This window comes from Sciurus carolinensis, chromosome 6 (genome assembly GCF_902686445.1).
Source record: "Sciurus carolinensis chromosome 6, mSciCar1.2, whole genome shotgun sequence".
NCBI classification, from domain to species: domain Eukaryota; kingdom Metazoa; phylum Chordata; class Mammalia; order Rodentia; family Sciuridae; genus Sciurus; species Sciurus carolinensis.
Genome location: NC_062218.1, coordinates 146,627,682 through 146,646,118, shown reverse-complemented (window position 1 = coordinate 146,646,118; position 18,437 = coordinate 146,627,682). Strand labels below are relative to the sequence as shown.

At 38.1% G+C, this 18,437-nt stretch overlaps 1 protein-coding gene across 2 annotated transcripts in view; it reads left to right on the top strand.

Annotated features, from left to right (window-relative positions):
- Positions 1-4,954: 4,954 nt before the first annotated feature.
- Clint1 (clathrin interactor 1) overlaps positions 4,955-18,437 on the top strand; it is a 64,803-nt gene continuing 51,320 nt past the window's right edge. The window contains exon 1 of one of the 2 annotated variants that reach the window (XM_047556131.1): positions 4,955-5,174. In XM_047556131.1, coding sequence (XP_047412087.1) covers positions 5,134-5,174 — 41 coding nt within the window. In that variant the 5' untranslated portion in view covers positions 4,955-5,133. The remainder of the gene's footprint in view (positions 5,175-18,437) is intronic. The other variant, XM_047556130.1, reaches the window with a different exon arrangement.

Sequence of the window (18,437 nt, the reverse complement as noted above, 5' to 3'; positions counted from 1 at the left end):
GTTAAACTCTTCCTTGCCAATGTGTCCTTTGTCACTTTAATTTGCAGGCCCCTGGGCACAGATTTAAAAGGGTAGATGAAAAGTACCCCCCCACACACATGATCCTAATTTCCTTGGGTTGTATTTATCTATCCCCAGGGAACATTATAGGTGCCCAATCGATGTTAAGTGTTGACTCTTTCCCAGTAGGAAAGCATACTTAATGCTGATTGCTCCTACCCCCAAGTCATCAGCCACATATATTCTATTTATTAAATAGTCTCTCCATCACTCTTTGGACTTCACTGCAGTAAGCTCTTTCTCTAGAATACAATTTTTTTGAGGAACTGATAGAATTTGGGGACTGGAGGAGCCTAAGTACAACTCAGGACATGGGGGGTTTTCTCAGGATATGTGACCCTTATCCAGAAAGGCCTGCCTCAGAAACCAGCCAGCCCATCCTTTCTGACATCCATCCCATGCACCCCTGAACCTGACTTGACCACACAGGATGCTCCCAGTCAAATGCTGCCAGGTTGCTTCACTAGGGCATCTTGACTTCCAATAAGTAGCATCTTCAGAGGTTCAGACACTAGGAGCAGCATGGCCACTCTGGGCTCAGACAGAGTGACAGAGACATGCAAGAGCACCTCTGTCTCCATCTCTCCTCCTGCCAGCACCTGCCCACACTCACAGAAGGCTGCAAACATGGTAGCCCTTTAGAGCACTACCAGTCGTTCTGAACAGGCTCACCTGAGCCCTGCTGACAGCTCCGAAAGGGGACTCAGTTTCACTCAAGAAAAGCCCAACTGTCAGCAGAACAGAGTTAGTCAGCTTACCTTTTGCCCAATGCGGGCCCCTCCGTGCCTACCTCGGGACTCTCAACTCCTCCATTGCTTCTTTTTTGTTTACTATTTCCCATGGCATTCTTTTCTGCCTTGTGCTTCCTAACCCAGGATTTGTGGAATTCAGAAAGCTAGGAAGGGCCATGTATCATCCAGCCCAGGAATCCCAAAGTTTGGCCACTCTCCCTTCAGGGTTTTGTTTTTTCAAAATGCAGATTTCTAGACTTCTGCTTAGACTTATAGTTGTGAACAACAGTTGCCTCTGTCTGCCAAGGTATGGCTTATCTTCAGAGTTTCTTTGGAGAACTCTTCTTTCCCACTTTGTGTGGGTCTACTGGGGCTACCAATTCCATTTTGTTGTCCTTCCTGGAGGTGATTGGCCCTGAGATAGGATTGTGGTTAAAAGTGGGCCAATCAGAGTTGTCTCCTATGATGTTAGCCCCCCCCCCCCCAGGATAAAAGACAACCCTATCGCTCTCCCTGTGGATGCCTAATTGAACACAAATGGTCCCTAGTCCCTATAAGGTAGGAGTCCTATTTATCACAAACTGCAATTAGGTAAAATGAGCATCAGAGAGTTCTGACAAAACTTAGATTACCAAGGCAAACTCCTGTTTCCGGTGTGAAAAGATTTCCTTGTTCTGCTTTTTCTTTCTTTAATTTTTTGCTGTTCTACTGTTGGGACCCAGGCTTGCGCCTGGCACGTGCTAGGGAAGCTCTTTACCACTGAGTGCTATTCCCAACCCCTCTTACTCTGCTTAAGCTAACTTTAATGGAGTTTCTGTCATTTGCAACCAAGTGTAGAGAATAAACCAAATCAGAAATTCAAGAGGCAGGACAAGAGAGTCTAACATTTTTAAATAGGTCCATACATTTCTGACGTGTGGCTAGGTTTAGGGCACTCTGACACATGAAATCCTCAGTTTATAAGGAAAAAAATGAAATCCACACAGTGGATTTGATAATAGCAATGAGGTAGAATTTAGGGAGTACGACTGGCAGGACTCATTATAAAGAGAATTTATATATATTATTGCATTGTATCTTGAGCACATCACTCTGAGTTTACTATGCTTACCTATTAAGCATCTATTTAGTTGTTTCTGTTGTTCGTTTTATGTACAGTCGTGTATCCACCACCAAGCACAGTGCCTGGAACATAGGAGCCAACTAAAATACTTGAATATTAAACAAACTTCACATAGGTATTATATTATTACTAGTAATTGTTATTACTATTATTAGCAGAATAGTAGTAGTAACAGTGTTGCTAACATTTACTGAGTGTTAATTTTGTGCTAGATACTAAGTTCTTTTTAATATTGCTTCAATTATTTGTCTGAAAAAAGTAGGTTTCTAGTATCTATCATAATATGCTTAGAAACAAAGTATCCTTACTTCTGAAAAGGAGGCAGGTATGATCAAAAACAAGACTCATGGCCCAAATACTAAAAGCAAGATGCACCTGTTTCTCTGCTGGGCCTGTTTGGGTAGTGCAGGAAGCAGAAGCCAAGATGGAATTAAAAGAGTAAGATTTATCAGCAGACAAGGGGAAGAGGGAGCAAGAATAGGAGGTGAGAGATTCAAAACACAAGGAAGTTCTGACACCTGTCAAGAGAGAGAAGAAAGGAAGGAAGATTGGGGAGGAAAAATGTCCAATTCCCACAATGCTCTGAGGAAATTGGACAGCCCAGGGCAAGGACTGTCCAGGAAGAGCCCAGCATAGGGCAGAAATGGCCTGGATCCAGCAGACCTTGAATATGGCCTTGGCAAAAATGATTCCTAGAAAGAGAGGCTGTTAGGAGGTATCAGACAACCATGCTCCTTGAAACTTCTATTAAACTCAGGTCTGGATGGTGCTGCCCTGGTGGATGCCATACCTTTGTGCCATGAATTTAATTTCTTGGGAAGGAAACAAACACCAAGGAGCCTACCACAGGAGACAAGTTAACCATATGAGATCAACAGTCAGCATCCATTGTCTACCACTATTCCCCACATGCAATTAACAACTGAGGATGTTTTCTTTCAAAATGCATTGGATTGGCCTCACAAAAAGTGTCAGTTCATTTACCAAAAAATGGTTTCCTGAAGATGGGTGGGTGGGGCATTTTCTCATTAATTTTTTTTTTTTAGCAAGGACATATTCAAATTGCCACAAAGAAGTTACTATGGAAACTGCTCCCAAACTTGCAAGACAAAAGATACAAATGAAACACTTTGTTGACCTGAAAATGTGTAGTATCTGGAAACCACTTTTGAACAAATCCCTCTGGTCTGGTTTTTCAGAGTCCTTTAGGGACTCTCCAAAATGAAAGGTTGGACAGGCAGGTATTTAGAGTCACATTGTAGATAGTCCCAGCTAACTTTGAAAAATGCCACAGGTGACAACTCTGGAGTAAGTCCAGATACACTCAAACTTGGTATTGGAATGAGAAAATGAGACAATGATGTTGTACTTTCTGGATAACTCTGGTAAGGCTAACTGTGCACTGCTGTGAACAAGCAAACAGGTCCAGGGCAGGGAAAGGTGGTTATTTTTGTGCCCAGCCCATTCAGTAGGTGTACTCTGGACTTGCTTGTTTGAAAGTTAACTTGGCCTGCTCTTATTTATGCAAAGTGGTTACTCTTTCTTATCTCCTCTGGCCAGATTTCATCCTTTGAACCTTTGGCGGGACATCCTTTCAACTGGAAACAAAACTTTTCATTTGAAAGTCCCATTGCTCTGCCTATCTCTATTTATCTTTTACCTGCCCTCCCCACCCACCACTCCAACTCACTTTGTGTGATCCCAAGCCTATCTTGGTAAATCTGAGTTAGCTCTGTCTTGATTTCTATTCTTTGTACTTCTCTGCCTAGCAATTCCGTCAGCTTGTGTATCTCTGCGTCTTCCTTCTCTGAGCTTACTTCAGCCTTACCGAAAACCCTTTTAAAGCGGCCTCCAGTAACTAAGTAATTGCAACTTGAAGGGAGGGCTTGAAAGGTCAGGGTTCAGAGGTTCTGGGGTCATTGTTACCTAGCCTCATCACTAGTAACCTTCAATTTCACTTCTTTGTGAATCAATCTTCATCTATTTTCTTCACTGATAATTCTTTCCTTGTAGCTCTTTTCTTACGACCAGTTCCTTTTATCACTCTGGTTTCAACTTAAACAATGCACTCCAAGGGGTTCTAAATATTCCCTAATGTTATTTTCCTCTTGTATCATAGTCTATAACATTATCTTATTGTTTACTCAGGCATTTGCTATCTACAATTAAATGCGTTCTTAGTTCTGATCTGTTTCTTCCAATGACCTTTAAGCTCCAAGGAAACTGGGGCCCCAGCTCGATTCCCCACTTTTGGCACACGAAGACACTCATCAAACAGTTGTAGAATGAAAAGAACTATACAGTTTAAGATGTTTGACCATATAAAATATGCTTGCTATATTTTGAGCATTGATAGCAATGAATAAATGCAAAATGAAGCAATGACAACTATTGCAAAAAAACCAGGAAAGCAGTGTGTATATATAGATATATATATTTACACGTTCAGAAGGTGAACCTGCCAAGTTCTTGGGTGTATCACATATGAAATACATATGTATGTTTTTGTATAGTGATGTCTTTCTAGTTTCCCGTGGAGCGTGAACTGAGTTTCTGACATTTATAACAAAGTATCTGATAGCTATGTAAATATAAAACCTTTGTATCTCAGAACCAGAGTGAAAAGGAATTTGGAATACTTCAATTTACAGAAACTACGGCTCAGAGATGCAAATATGTTTGAACACTCGGAAGCAAATACAGTCATTGGTCTGCCAATGAGGAATACATAGGCTGATCACGCTTCTGTGTAATTATTATAAATAACAGCAATACTTTACATTTGAAAAGAATGAGTGTGACTAGATTTTACACCCGTGGTTCTTAGATTGGGCGTGATCAGAATCACCTGGAGGGCCTGCTGGAGCACGGAGAGCTGGGCCCCGCGCAGTTTCGGGTTCAGGGGGTCGGGCTGCAGAGCCACCTCTGCAAGCTCAGCACGCCGGCGCTCTCGGCGGCGGGGAAAACCACAAGTCCCGGCGTGCCGCGCGCGCAGCGGGCGGAAAGCCGGGCGCTTCCGCTCCACGCAGCGCCTCTGCCGCCGCGTCTCGACGTGTCACCGGCGGCGCCGCGGCTGTAGCAAGGGAAGGAGCTGACTTGGGGAGTTCGAGGCGGCAGGCGGCGGCGGCGACCCCGGCCTGGACCTGCCCGGCACGGAAGTGTTCCGGGGTCCGTGGGGAACAGGAGAGGGAGGCGGCGGCCCGGCCCGCGTGGGACACGATGTTGAACATGTGGAAGGTGCGGGAGCTGGTGGACAAAGCGTGAGTATCGGGGGGCAGTTGTGGCCGAGGCCCTCGCGGGGGAGGGGAGGAGGGGGAAAGGGAGCCGGCCCTGCGCGGGGTCGCCGGCGTCACGCCCCCCGGCTCGCCCGGCCCCATCATGGCGGCGGCCGGCTGCCACCCGGGCCTGGGCCCTCGTCCCACCAGCGGGGCTGGGGAGGAAGGGACCCTCCCTCGTTTCAGCACATCTTCTCAGCCCCCTCCTGTCCAGCTCGGGGTCTCCTTGCCCGGACCCCAGGCCTTGGTGCGGACGGAGGAGGGGTCGGGTTGTCAGGAGCTGGGTCACTGCTCTGGCAGGTCGACTGTCTGTCTTGGCTCCAGGCTGTGAGCTTTGCCTCCTGAGCAGCAGGGAAGACTTGCGGGTGGGGGAAGCAGCGCACTGGCCCTCTGGGTCCCTCCGGGCATAGTACAGAGACCTTGGGCCTGGTCAGGGTACGCTTGCCTTGCTGTGCTCCTCTTAATTCCTTTCCTGTGAATCTAAAGTATTGGAGTGGGTGGTAGGTGTAACAAGTGGCCATTGTGGTCAGGCTGAAGTTATTCGAGGAGACTCACCTTTGCATTTCTAACACTAGTGAAGGTAGATCACCATATAGCTTCTTGTGATTCTTTTCCCCTAACTTTTTCACTGTACTACTTTTTTGGTGGCCTGCTTGTTCCACTCGTTTTAAGGTGTCATTAAGAAATTTCCCCTAAAGAATCAAACCACCCACGTTTGTATCCTGTTGACCTGTTTTTAACTTTCCTGACGGGTAAAATGACCAATGCATAGTTAACTCCTTTAAGACTGAAGTAACTTTAGTGATCTACTACACTAGGAAAACCTTAGCACTTAAATCGAGTATATGGGATATAACAGTAAGATCTAGGCCAGGAGGAAATAAAGTTTGAGAATTTAACCAGTCCTCTTCCTTTTGGGTTTTAGTGATTATGCAATAGAAAGCATGATGAGAAAAACAGTTCATTTGTGCCCCCCACCTAACCTAAACTCAGGAAGTGTAGATGGCAAACTTTTCTTGGCACTAGAAAACAAAGTAATTTGCAGTGACTTGGATAATGCATCAGATAGAACTAGAGTTTGACCTTAACTTTGAAATTTTCTTTGCTACCAAGAAGGCAGTAGAGTGCCTACAAAGCTGAGTTCAAACTTTGTGACCTTGGGTAAGTTACCTAATCTCCCAGTACTCCAGTTTTCTTTGGGGCAAAATGAAAATAACTATGCATATCTCCAAAGGTTGTGGATTATTAAGGGCCAGAGACTTAGATTGCTATATATAGCCCTTATGGAATATGCTTAGATCAGTACACATTAGAACCGTAGCAATGTTCTGCATTTAAAGCAAGATAAACCTCATTGAGAGTGAAGCTGCAGTTTGAAAAGTGATTCACTTTAATGATGTTCCTTTACAATTATTCATTTGACCATTGAGCCCTCATACTTTTTTGGGCTGTTTTGCTGTTTATATACCCTTTATTTTTGCTTACCAAAAAAAAAAAAAAAAGGTTCTTTTCCATTGGGTTCCAAAGTGGTGGTTTATTGTGTTTAAAGGAGTAGGATAGCAACTTAAATAGTTTCAACAGTCAAAAGAAGTCAAAACAAAACTGCCTCTTTGTTTGCAAGTTGGAGGATAGCAGAGTAAAACCAATAAAAACACATTATTGCCTTAAAGGACTGAATTTGTAGTACTTAAAATTTTGAAGAGACTGTACATTTTGCAGAAGACAAATCAGCACACTTTTCCTGTTATTGTTGATCCTTTCATATTCATTATCACCGTTTACTAACCATCAAATACTTCATGTTGTTTGCCATGTAAATAGTTGAAAAATAACTTCTGTCTTCCTTTTTACTACCCAATTGAGAATATAGTCTTGAACTTAGTTATTTAAGAACATTTAAGAGTGTTGCTACCAAGTGTTGTAATGCTTTTGTGGGTATCTGACATAATAAGGCTAAAACTTGAGGTTATTATACTGATGAGTACTCATTTAATTTTCATCTTTCATTGGCAGGAAGAAATTCTTCCTCCCAAAAGTAAAAGCATTTTATAAAACCATGTATTGTGGCACTATATCCAGTTAGACTGCACCTTAAAATGCCATAATGGAGGTAAAGTTGAGTTATAGAATGGTTACTCTGATTTTCAAAGGGATAAAACCACGGGGGATCAGGCACATGAGAGAATCATGAAGTAAGGACTACTCTGCTAGCTGGATTAAATTGATATGCAGAAAGACCATTGGTTAGAAAGTTTGGAGACATGAGTCTCTGACAGTACCATTTTGACTAGCCATGCGTTATGATTTGAGGAAGAATGACATGAATCTCAGACGTTGGGTTCCTTGTCTATAAAATGAGTAAAATCAGTGGGTATTTGAAGAAATGTTTCCATCAAAGAAAACTAAGTGGAACTGTTGCTTCACAATAGCAAATAATAATTTTAGAAGGTCACCCTTCAGAGACGTTGAGGCTGAAAAGGGCAGTTTTTTTTTAATGATAATCGGATGGGGGTATAGCTTTGTGGTAGAGTGCTTCCCTAGTAGAGTGCAAGGCTGAGGTTCAGGGGTTCAGTCCCTCGTGCCACAAAAAGAAACTGGTCTTCCATACATGTTTCATTTAAACGTTTTAGGCAATAAATATAGTCCATGACTCAGGAAAACTAAGACTTTTAATATATATTCCTATTCAGTGAGATTTACTTGAAAAGGAAAAATGTACTCTTTCAAATTGTGTTCCTTTGGAGTTACTCTTAGATTTAGTATAGTAGCAATTCTTAAGTATACTGCCTTTTGAGACCTTGAAAACTTCCTGAAAGGTAGGGAGATGTTTTCCACAATTGTTGCACCTCCTGGTTGTATGAAATGGATCTGTGTTGTAGAACACATTATGGAACTGAGGGAAAACAGATAAAGCCAGAGGCCAGCCGGAGTCTGCAGTGCCAGTTTCCTCCCCACTTGTAGTCAAGTTGCCTAAAAGGAAACTGTGGCAGGAAAAGATTGAGGCACCATTCCCACAACTAGGACTAACTTGACCATTGTCATTCTGTGACCTGCCTTTCTTTATTTGAAACAGTAATAAAATTAGATACATTTCTATTTGTCATCCCACACATGGTATAAATTGAAAATTGTTGCAGTTCTGTAATATTTTCTCTCCATATTTAGGGAATGTAATGAAGATGACATAGTAGTAGTAGATCAAGACTGCTACTTAGAATTCAAGCCCCAGGAACCCTTCTCTTCCCTCACAGGGAGTAATATATTAATGGTAAATCTGTTTCATCAGCAGCTCTGTTTTTGATAGTGATTAAATAGCTCTGGCTAAGGTCTTACGTATAGCAACTGCTGTGGATAGTTCATTTTAAGTTACTCTTTTAATTGTAACTTGCATTTTTTCCCAGTAGTTATTTTCATTGGTGTATACTTGCTTGTTTTTAGTTCTTAAATGTTTAAGTAATGTAATAGCTATAGAAACTATTCTCATAGCCTTTCTGACTGCTGAGGGAGAAACTTTTGCTTCTATAGATAATAGTTTCTTTTGTCGTTTCAATAGATAATACATTTATTAGTTTTTAGATCAGTATATTTTCTGAACTTGAAAAGTACAATATCTGCCTTTAAAAAAACTTACCACTACAAATATGCTGCAACATGAATGTATTACTGGTACTTTCCTCTCACCCTACCTTTGTTTTCCCTATCTTATTGGTAAATCTCTGTTCAGTTTACTTCTGGGAAACTTGAAAGCAGAGATTATAAGATGATTGTCAGCTTTCTTGTTTTCCTAAATCAACTTTTCTCTGAACCAATTATAGGTAATTCTTATTGCTGAAACAATGAATTAATTATCTTTCTTTTTTATTTTTTCGGTAACTGAACACAAGTGGATATCAAGAACTTAATTCCAAAGAAAGATGAGCTTAATTTACCACCCTACAACCCATCTTTGGGATTCAGCCCAGAGTGTTCTACCTTTGAGTGGAATCCCAGCCCTTTTTATTTTTTGAGCTACGGTCTGAGTTGCCCACACTAGCCATAATCTTGCAGTCATCCTGCCTTAGCTTTCTAAGTATTTGGAATTACAGGTGTGCGCTACCACACCTGGCTTGATTTATCTTCAGACAGCATTTTCTGGGGTGATTTTCTGTGGCTTAATATATTTAATATATACTCCTGTCCAGATGCTTTTTAAAAGCACATAACTGCCTCTTAGCATTTCCTGTGGCCCTTATTGTTAGTTTGCAAGTAGATTTCACTTGTTTACTGATACATCCTATAAAGTTCTTAATTCTTTTAAAATTTTAAGTACCACCTAACTAGTACTCCTAGCTTTTATAGTATGGCTCCAGAGTTGAATGTTTTCCGTACTATCATATTATTTTTCTATTTATTAACAATGTTTAATAATTCCTTTAGGTGAAAAGAAAATGTGCTAGGTGTGGTGGTACATGCCTGTAATTCTAGTGACACAGGAAGCTGAGGCAGGAGGATTGCAAGTCTGAGGCCAGCCTCAGCAATTTAGCAAAATACCATCTCAGAATAAAAAATTAAAAAAAACAAAGGATTGAGGATGGAGCTCAGTGGTAGAGTGCCCCTGCGTTTAATTTCTAGTACCATCCCCCAAAAAAGAAAAGAAAAAGTAGACAACTTACATACCTTTCAATCTTTTAGAAGTTTTGTTGTTTTATCTTTCATATTTAGATCTTCTATCTTGCTAAGCTTTAGTTTATTTTTAACTTTTATTATGCAAAATTTGAAATGTGTGAAAAAATAAACAGGGACCACTATAATGAATTTTTATGGACACATGACCCAATTTTAACAATTTAGCTAATCTTGAACTGTACTTGTAGCTGTCACCCCACTTTATATATTTGTTTTGAAGCATATCCCAGATACCATATCATTTCATTTGTAAATATATCAATTATATCAATCCTAAAAGGTAAGAATCATCTTTTTTAACTGCGGGGTGGGGGACCAGGGTTTGAACTCAGGGAAACGCGACCACTAAGCCACATCCACAGCCCTATTTTGTATTTTATTTAGAGACAGGGTTGCACTGAGTTGCTTAGCACCTCACTTTTGCTGAGGCTGGCTTTGAACTTGTGATCCTCCTGCCTCAGCCTCCCAAGCCATTGGGATTACAGGAGGGTGCCACCCAGAATCGTCTTTTTAAAAATCATAATCATAACACCATTATCATGCCTTAAAAGGTAATTCCTTAATATAAAATATCCAGTCAGTATTCATTTCTTAGTTGCTTCATAATACCTGTTTAGTCTTTCTTGTAGATATATAATATATATAGTGGATATAACTATCAGTTCTCTCCCTCCTTTCTTTTCCCCTTGCCATGCTAAGAATTACATTCAGGGCCTCCCTCACCATAAGCAAGCAGTCTTATTACTCATCCATTCACCAGCCTTTGCTTGATTTTCTTAATCTATTGGTTCAACCTCTACCCATGTTTCTCTTCCCTCTTGCTGTTTTCTTTGTTAAAGGAACTGGGTTATTTGCATTTCTCTGTTTAAATTTTGCTAATTACATCTCCATGGTGGTATTTAAATGTTCCTCTGTCCTCTATAACTCTTGTAAATGGAAAATCATGTCTAGTCATTTGATCAAATTTAAGTCCAGTTTTGGAGAGCAAGACTACCTGATTCAAAGTACATTTTTAATACTTCAAATGTTTCTTGTATTCAAAAAGTTAACTCCTTTCAGTCTCAGATACACATTACTTTCTTTGACAACATATTTAACTGTTTATTCTATTAGTTTTTAAGGTATCATTTTTATATGAACTTTCCTTGTTTAGTCAAATTATGTTTGTTTGTCCATCTGTGTATTTTATAGTAATTTGCTAGCCACTTGCACTTCTATACCACACTTAGGCACCAGGTGGTATTTAATGGATCTGGGAAGCCATTCATGGTTCAGAGATGAAAAATGGATTCAGATCTTAGGTCCACTACTGAGAAACAGTGATCTTGGATATTGGAGTGGTACTTCTAAACTAGAAATGATGGTACTTATTTTACATGCTCATGAGGATTAAATACCTTAGAATAGAACTTGATAAAAAATAAAGCTTTTGGAACACCTATTATTGTAACTGTGTTATGCACAAAATAATCTGTAACATCTAGAAAAATCAAATAGTGTTTGAGAGAATTATTGTTGTTGTCAACTTAAATTATTCACATGTATGTAAGGATTGTGTCTTAATGCATGAATTCAACATTTTCAGTGGATATTCTTTTCTAAAATTCTTCAGCTGAATAGACAGCCTAACCTACAGAGAAGAAAGCTTATTTAAATTCCTTGTGTTATTTTGACCAAATCATAAATGCTTGTACTTTAACATTGTAAAACATATTGCAGAAATACTCTTTCAAAAGCATGTTGAGGAATAAAGTCTTTGGACAGACATATTGCAATTTCCATCTGCCAATTCTCATATTTTGTTCAACTTGTTTTGTATTTTCTCAAGATTTTAGAGACACTGGTAATATAAAACATTTTTTTCTAAAACACCAAAGATTTGTTTTATGAATGCAAATTGAAGCTGACGATTTATCTTTAAGAAACCGAGCACAATATTAAGAAAAAGACTCCTCCAAAATATATGGTACTAGATTCATGATCTTCATCTGACAAAAATGAGCAGTATATACAAAGAAAGCACATTGCAGAAAGGACTTTCCAGTCGTTCGATACACTTGCCTACATGGCAAGAATGTCTTTTGGTTTACCAGAGCCCTTTAGCATCAGAATTAGGAAAGGACCATAATATAATTGCATATTTGAGGCAATATATAGTTAGTTATGAGTTCTGGATAGATTAAGCTAATGAACTATTAAATGTGAGTTGTTAATGTGCGACCGTGGTCTGGTATGCTTTGTACTTGAAGTAAGTCAGAATGAGTTATTTTAGAATGTTTTATTTTGACATGAATTTTGTTTAGTTTAATTTTAGGAGAGTGTTTAAATTCTAATATAAGTAATTTTTTGTGACTTTTACACATACTCACCATTATGTGGTAAATGTGCACACATGCATTTGTAATGTTGCACTTCTCATCCAGTTAGCTCTGTTTTTGTGGTAGGAAAGTGGTAAGCATTGAAAATTCAGTTTCTTGTTTTTCTTGACATTTGTTTTCATACCTTGTAAGCAGATCATTAAAGAATAATGCAAATAGGTATACTGGGATTTTTTTTTTTGCTATTTTTCTCATATTCATTATTGGTCATTTTTTAAAATGACAGTAGTGTGGAATAAAAGTATTTTTATTTACAGTTAAACCTACAGTGCTTAAATAATGTCCTTAGTTTGATGTGTTTGGCTTTTAGTTATACTATTGGTATTATGTGAGCTTTTGAAATGTGACTCATTTCTCATGAAGCCAATAAAAATTTTAACTCTCTACACTGTACATACAAGGGCAAGAGTGATTCTTTAAAAATACTTAGTGAGATCTGCCAGAACCCTCCAGGGCTTCTCATTTCATGTCTGCATGACTCTTTGCTGCCCCTCTGCCCTCATCTCTACCACTCCAGGCCCTCTCAGTGATCTGCTCAGTGTGTCCTGTGTTACCTAGTATGTACTCAAACACATCTGTTTACATGTATTTGTTTGCTACCTCTGATGTATAAGCTGCCTGAGGGCAGGACTTTTGTTTACTGCTGTATTAATTTCTAACAACTAGAACAGTATGTGATACATAGGTGGCCCTTGGTAAATATATTTTTGAATGCGTATGTTAAATTTGGTAAATGATATTTATTGGAGAGGATATTCTTTAAATCCAGATATTTCTAATAATAAAGCCAGTTGTTACTGAGAATTTGTCACGTACAGAAGTGCAATGTTACCCTCCACTTTTGATGAGGAAACTGGACACAGAGTAGTTCAGGAACTTGCTACTAGTAACACTTCTGGAAAATAGATTTAAATCAAGATAATCTACTTTCAGAACATATATAACAATCTTTTTCATATTTAATATATTCAATCTTTTTCATATTCAGTCTTTTTCATATATTAACAATCTTTGCTAATCTTTTATAACGTTATTTAAACAAAAAGAACTGTCACATGTCATTGTCATAAAAACGAATTATTAGTATTTACTTAGAAAAAAATTATAGCACTTAATATTCAGAACCAAATTTGGTGTTATTCTTCTTTCCCATAAGCACCCACTATAGAAGAGAATTTTACTGACCTCTTACAGTCCAATAAGTTAGGTGACCCTCAATGACAGGGTAGCAGACAGATCTTTCTGTAGGTGAAAAATCCTCACTATTGTATAAAGGTGATCTCTGTAATCATCCCTAAAATATGTTGTGACATCCATGAGTTCTATCATGTGCTTCAGAATCAGTGATCCTCTATGACCAACTTCTATAGCTTTTGAAAATTTCATAATCCTGGATCCTTATGGTATGGTCAGTTCAGTATGCCTGTAGTGTACTGCTTTATTAACATGATTTATGCACAGCTTTTTCCAATTTTTCCTATATTCAAAATGGATCACTTAGGAATAATTTTCCTTAGACCTTTATGTGTCTATTGAAGTACTGTATTTTTGGAGTATATTATAAATACTTAAGTGTTGTACAGTGACTCAAAATGCATTACTGATGTCCTTACTAATTGTGGCCATACCTTACAAGGGTCCTTCAGTGAGTGCATATTAAATGCTTAACACAAGCCCAGGATAATACTGTAAGATATGCAACACCTTAAGGTTCCCACTGGGTGGATTATGATTCTGTAAAGGAAATGCCTATAAAAAAGAAATAGAGAATGATATAGGATGGTATGATATCCAAATTTGAGGACTCTGAATACTGTAGAAATTCAGAGAGTGGGCAAAATGAAGCTGAGTAAAACCATCATGAAGGAGATGATCCTGGTATTTTAAAAATGTGTGTATACTGAGAGAGTGTTTCAGTCAGGTTTTTCGTTGCTGTGACTAAAAGGATCTGTCCAGGACAATTTTAAAGGAGGAAAAGTTGATTTGAGGGCTCATGGTTTCAGAGGTCTCAATCCATAGACAGTTGGCTTCATTCCTCAGGGCTCAAGATGAGGCTGAACATCATGGCAGAAGAGTGTGGAAGAGGGAAGCAGCTCACATCATCAGGAAGCAGAGAGAGACTCCACTCTCCAGATATAAAATATATACCCCATAGCCACGCCCTGATTCCTTCCTCCTCCAGCCACACCCTGCCACTTCAGTTAACACTCAGTTAATCCCACTGATTGAGTCAAGACTCTCAGAACCCAGTCATTTCTCCTCTGAACCTTCTTGCATTGTCTCACATGTGAGCTTTTTGGGGGGACACAAATCATAACAGAGAGGGAAGATTAGGCTAATTAATATCAGTGAAAAAGCTGAAACAGGTCAAATGATGTAGGCTCACTGATGAGAACATACTCTAATGGTTTTAAGCAGAGGATAACATCAGTGAGAACTTTTAGAGAATCTTTTCTACTAGTAAAGAAAGGTCCTTTTTGCCCCAGTCATATAGTACAAATTAAATAATTTGAAGTGTGCATTCCTCCTCTTCCTTCTCTTCCTCTTCAACTTAAGGGGAAAATAAATTATAAGTTTTTCAGAATTTTAGTGGTAGGTTGTGGAAAATTTGTCAATGTCAGCCTTCATGTTAGAAAAGTTGAATCTAGTTCCTGAGATTTGGTAATGCATCCAAGTTTAATCACTAGTGAAAAAGAAAAATCTATAACTTAATTTAAACAAAATATCAAGTATTTGAGTTGACAAAGACGGTGTCCAAACTTGACACTGTTGAGGTATAAGATTTCTCACTGTATCATTCTGTTGGGATTTTTTAGAAGTATATACATTTACTTAGTATAGGACATTTGTCAGTACATCAGTTTTATCAGGCAGAAGTAAAAACTCTAAAAGCGATATAATTAAATTACAACGTCAAGCATTTGCATTTACAAACATGTAGTTTTCAAATATTTTGCTACTGCAGGATGTCTTGTTTTATTGTTTTAGAAGGATTGTGTGATTTTTTTTCTTTTTAACAATTACTGATTACAGTACATTGTTTTAGATTTTTCTTCTGAAGATAAGACAAAGTATTTGATAAAACTACCCTAACAGAATGTTTTGTTTTATGTTGAGACTAAAGATAGAATGCAGGGGTACACTACCACTGAGCTGCATCTTCTACCATTTTTATTTTTTGAGCTAGGGTCTCACTAATCTAACCTCAGACTTGGAAGCCTTCTGCCTCAGCCTCCCAGGTAACTGGCATTATGGGCATGAGCCATTGTGCCCAGTTTATCAGAGTGTTCTAGTGTACCACCTGTTCTTAAAATTTTAAGGATAAAACTGGTCATGAGTATGGCAAACTTGTTCAGATTTCTTTGGGTTTCAATTTTATTTTTAAATAAAGAGCAATAGGGATAATTGGCAGGGAGACATGAGTTAAAATAAGTTTGCTATATAAAAGAAGACAAAGTCTAGTTTCCAGAACTGTTAAAAAATTAAATGAGCTAATAGATTGTGAACATCCTGTTAACAAATAGTCACAGTAAATAAAGTAATCAAATTCAGAAAATTAAGATTTTGTTCTTTTGTTTCTTTAGTTTTGACACTGTGAGAAAACTTCAAGAACTATAACCCCAAAGTGAGAAGTTATAGATGAATAAAAATTATTTTTCAGGTTAGTTATAATAAATAGGAATTAAAATTTTGGCGTAGACTTTTGTAAAATTTTAAGCCCTTTAACAGTGAAATTTTTACTGAATTTTTTTTTGGCCATTTTATCACACCTATAAAAACTAGAATTGGGATGTATAATGCAAGTTAAATCCTTAAACTATTCTTGTTTTTGAATACTTTGGGTATTTGATCTGGTGAAACCAGTTTTACATGATACCCCTTGGCAAGAAAAAATAATCTCAAACTGTTTCTTTATCTTTGAAAACAAAATCAGTCTTCTAAAAAGCAAATAACCTATACAAGTAACTTTATTGAGGTATGGATCACATTACATAAAATTAACCCTTTTATTGTGTTCAATTCAATGGTATTTAGTACATTCACAGTGTTGTGGAGTTAGGCAGATTTTCGCAAAACCTTATTTTGAAATTAAACCTGGAATTTGTAGGGCGTTCAGTTTTCATATCTTTTCAGTCTCCTTTAATGAAAAACTCCTTAACTTTCCTTTGTCTTTCATGGCATAAGGATACTTTGTTTTGTTTTGTTTTGTTTTTTACACAGTACTTGGGGATTGAACTGAAGGCCACTCTACTACTGTGCTACATCCTCAATTCTTTATTTATTTATTTTTGAGAGAGTCTTGTTAAATTGCCCACCTTGAACTTAACAGTCCTCCTGCCTCAGCCTCCCAAATTGGTGGCATTACAGGCTGTGTCACCGTATCCAGCGAATAGAATGTTTTGAAAACTGTAAGCCATTTGTTTTATAGAACAGTTTTCCAGTTTAGGTTTAGCTGACGTTTCCTTGGGTTATATTTTGAGCTGTTCAAACTGAAATACCACATTAAGTGATGCTGTGCCTTTTCCAGGAGAAATACGTGTTTACATATTCCTCATTGTGGTGTTAATTTTGATCACTTAGTCAAGTTCTTGTTTGGTTCCTCTAACATACTGTTTTTCTCATTGCAACTAATAAGCAATCTAGGAGGAAACACTTTGAGACCTCTCCTCATCAAACTTTCACCCCCTAGGTTTAGCATCAATGGATGCTTCTTGCTTGAGCCAATCTTTACTATAATGATTGCAATGATTACCCCAACTCCACCATTCTATCAGTTTACTGTAAACAAAAATCCTCATTGTTTTCTTGCCTCCTTCTTTCCATTCTTTCTTCTGTCCCTCCATGGATATTTCATTCAATGGGCTGTAATTCGTTACTGTCCTTTTTTATTTGTTTGCACCAGTCCTGGGGATTAATACCAGGGGTACTACCACTGAACTACATCCCCAGCCTTTTTTGTTTTGAGACAGGGTCTTGCTTAGTTGCTGAGGCTGGCTTCAAACTTACAGTCCTCCTGACTCAGCCTCCTGAATAATTGGAATTATAGAAGTGTACCACTGCAACCTGCTGTCCATGTTTTTTTTCGATATTGAAATTGCCTCAGATGGTGGTATGGGAGCCCCATAAAGCTAATCTATCTCCTTTTAACATAGCCATTTTCTTTTTAGTGTTTTCTCAGTTTCTGATATAAGATATTTTTGGATTATACTATACTTTTGCTGTTTTAGCCCTTAGTAAGCCCTGTCTCAAAGGACTCCTGGATTTAGTTGCTTTTAGTGGTGAGGCAGATATTTTTACATAGAGATTATATAGTTGATCATATGTAGAGAGATTTTTGTCATAATTAATTCATTGCTAGAGCTTCTTAGCATGCAGGATCACCTCATATTTCAAAGAGTTGGCACATGGGACGGAGCTTTCGGAATTGTGCTGGTAGTATTTTTCTTTTGAATAATTAAAGTTTAAGGTTTGTTATTTTTAAGTCTTAAGAACATGATTTATGAAGAAGGCTACATATATGTTCTCTCCCTGTTTTTCCCACTTGAGCAATGTAATTTGCTTTCCTTGAGTCAATTAAGTATGAACAGACAAGAATCAAAGCATATTTATTCTGATTAAGTCAATAAAATGCTTTTAGTGTATTATTCCTAATAGTATTTTCAATTACAGTCTTATACCTGTAATTCAGATACTTTTCTTGCACTGAAAGTTCATTTGGCTTTTGCATTGTTTATATTAGCAGCTAATTACTGAGTAATTTAAGAATCTTAGCTATGGCAGAACTATTCTAATTAGAATACTTCGGCACTTTATTTAGCAAACAAAAGTATAAAATATCTGTGAAATTTTGTAGAGTAGTGTTGAGGACTAATTGAGTTGTACATAATCTTAGGATATACAACATGGATGTACCTCCAAACCAAATATATAATTCATTTGGAATATGAAATTTTTTAACTTCAGTTGGGAAAAAAAATGATCATATGTTGAGAGTAGCATTTTTGCAGCAATTAAAACACAAAGAAGGGGCTGGGGAGATAGCTCAGACGGTAGAGTGCTTGCCTTGTAAGCACAAGGCCCTGGGTTCGATACCCAGCACCCAAAAAACAAAAACAAAGTCAGAAAACTGTACAATTTTAAATAAATGCACTTCCTTAATTTGAACATTAAGAGTTTGAGAAATTTGCTAGAGATAAGAATACTA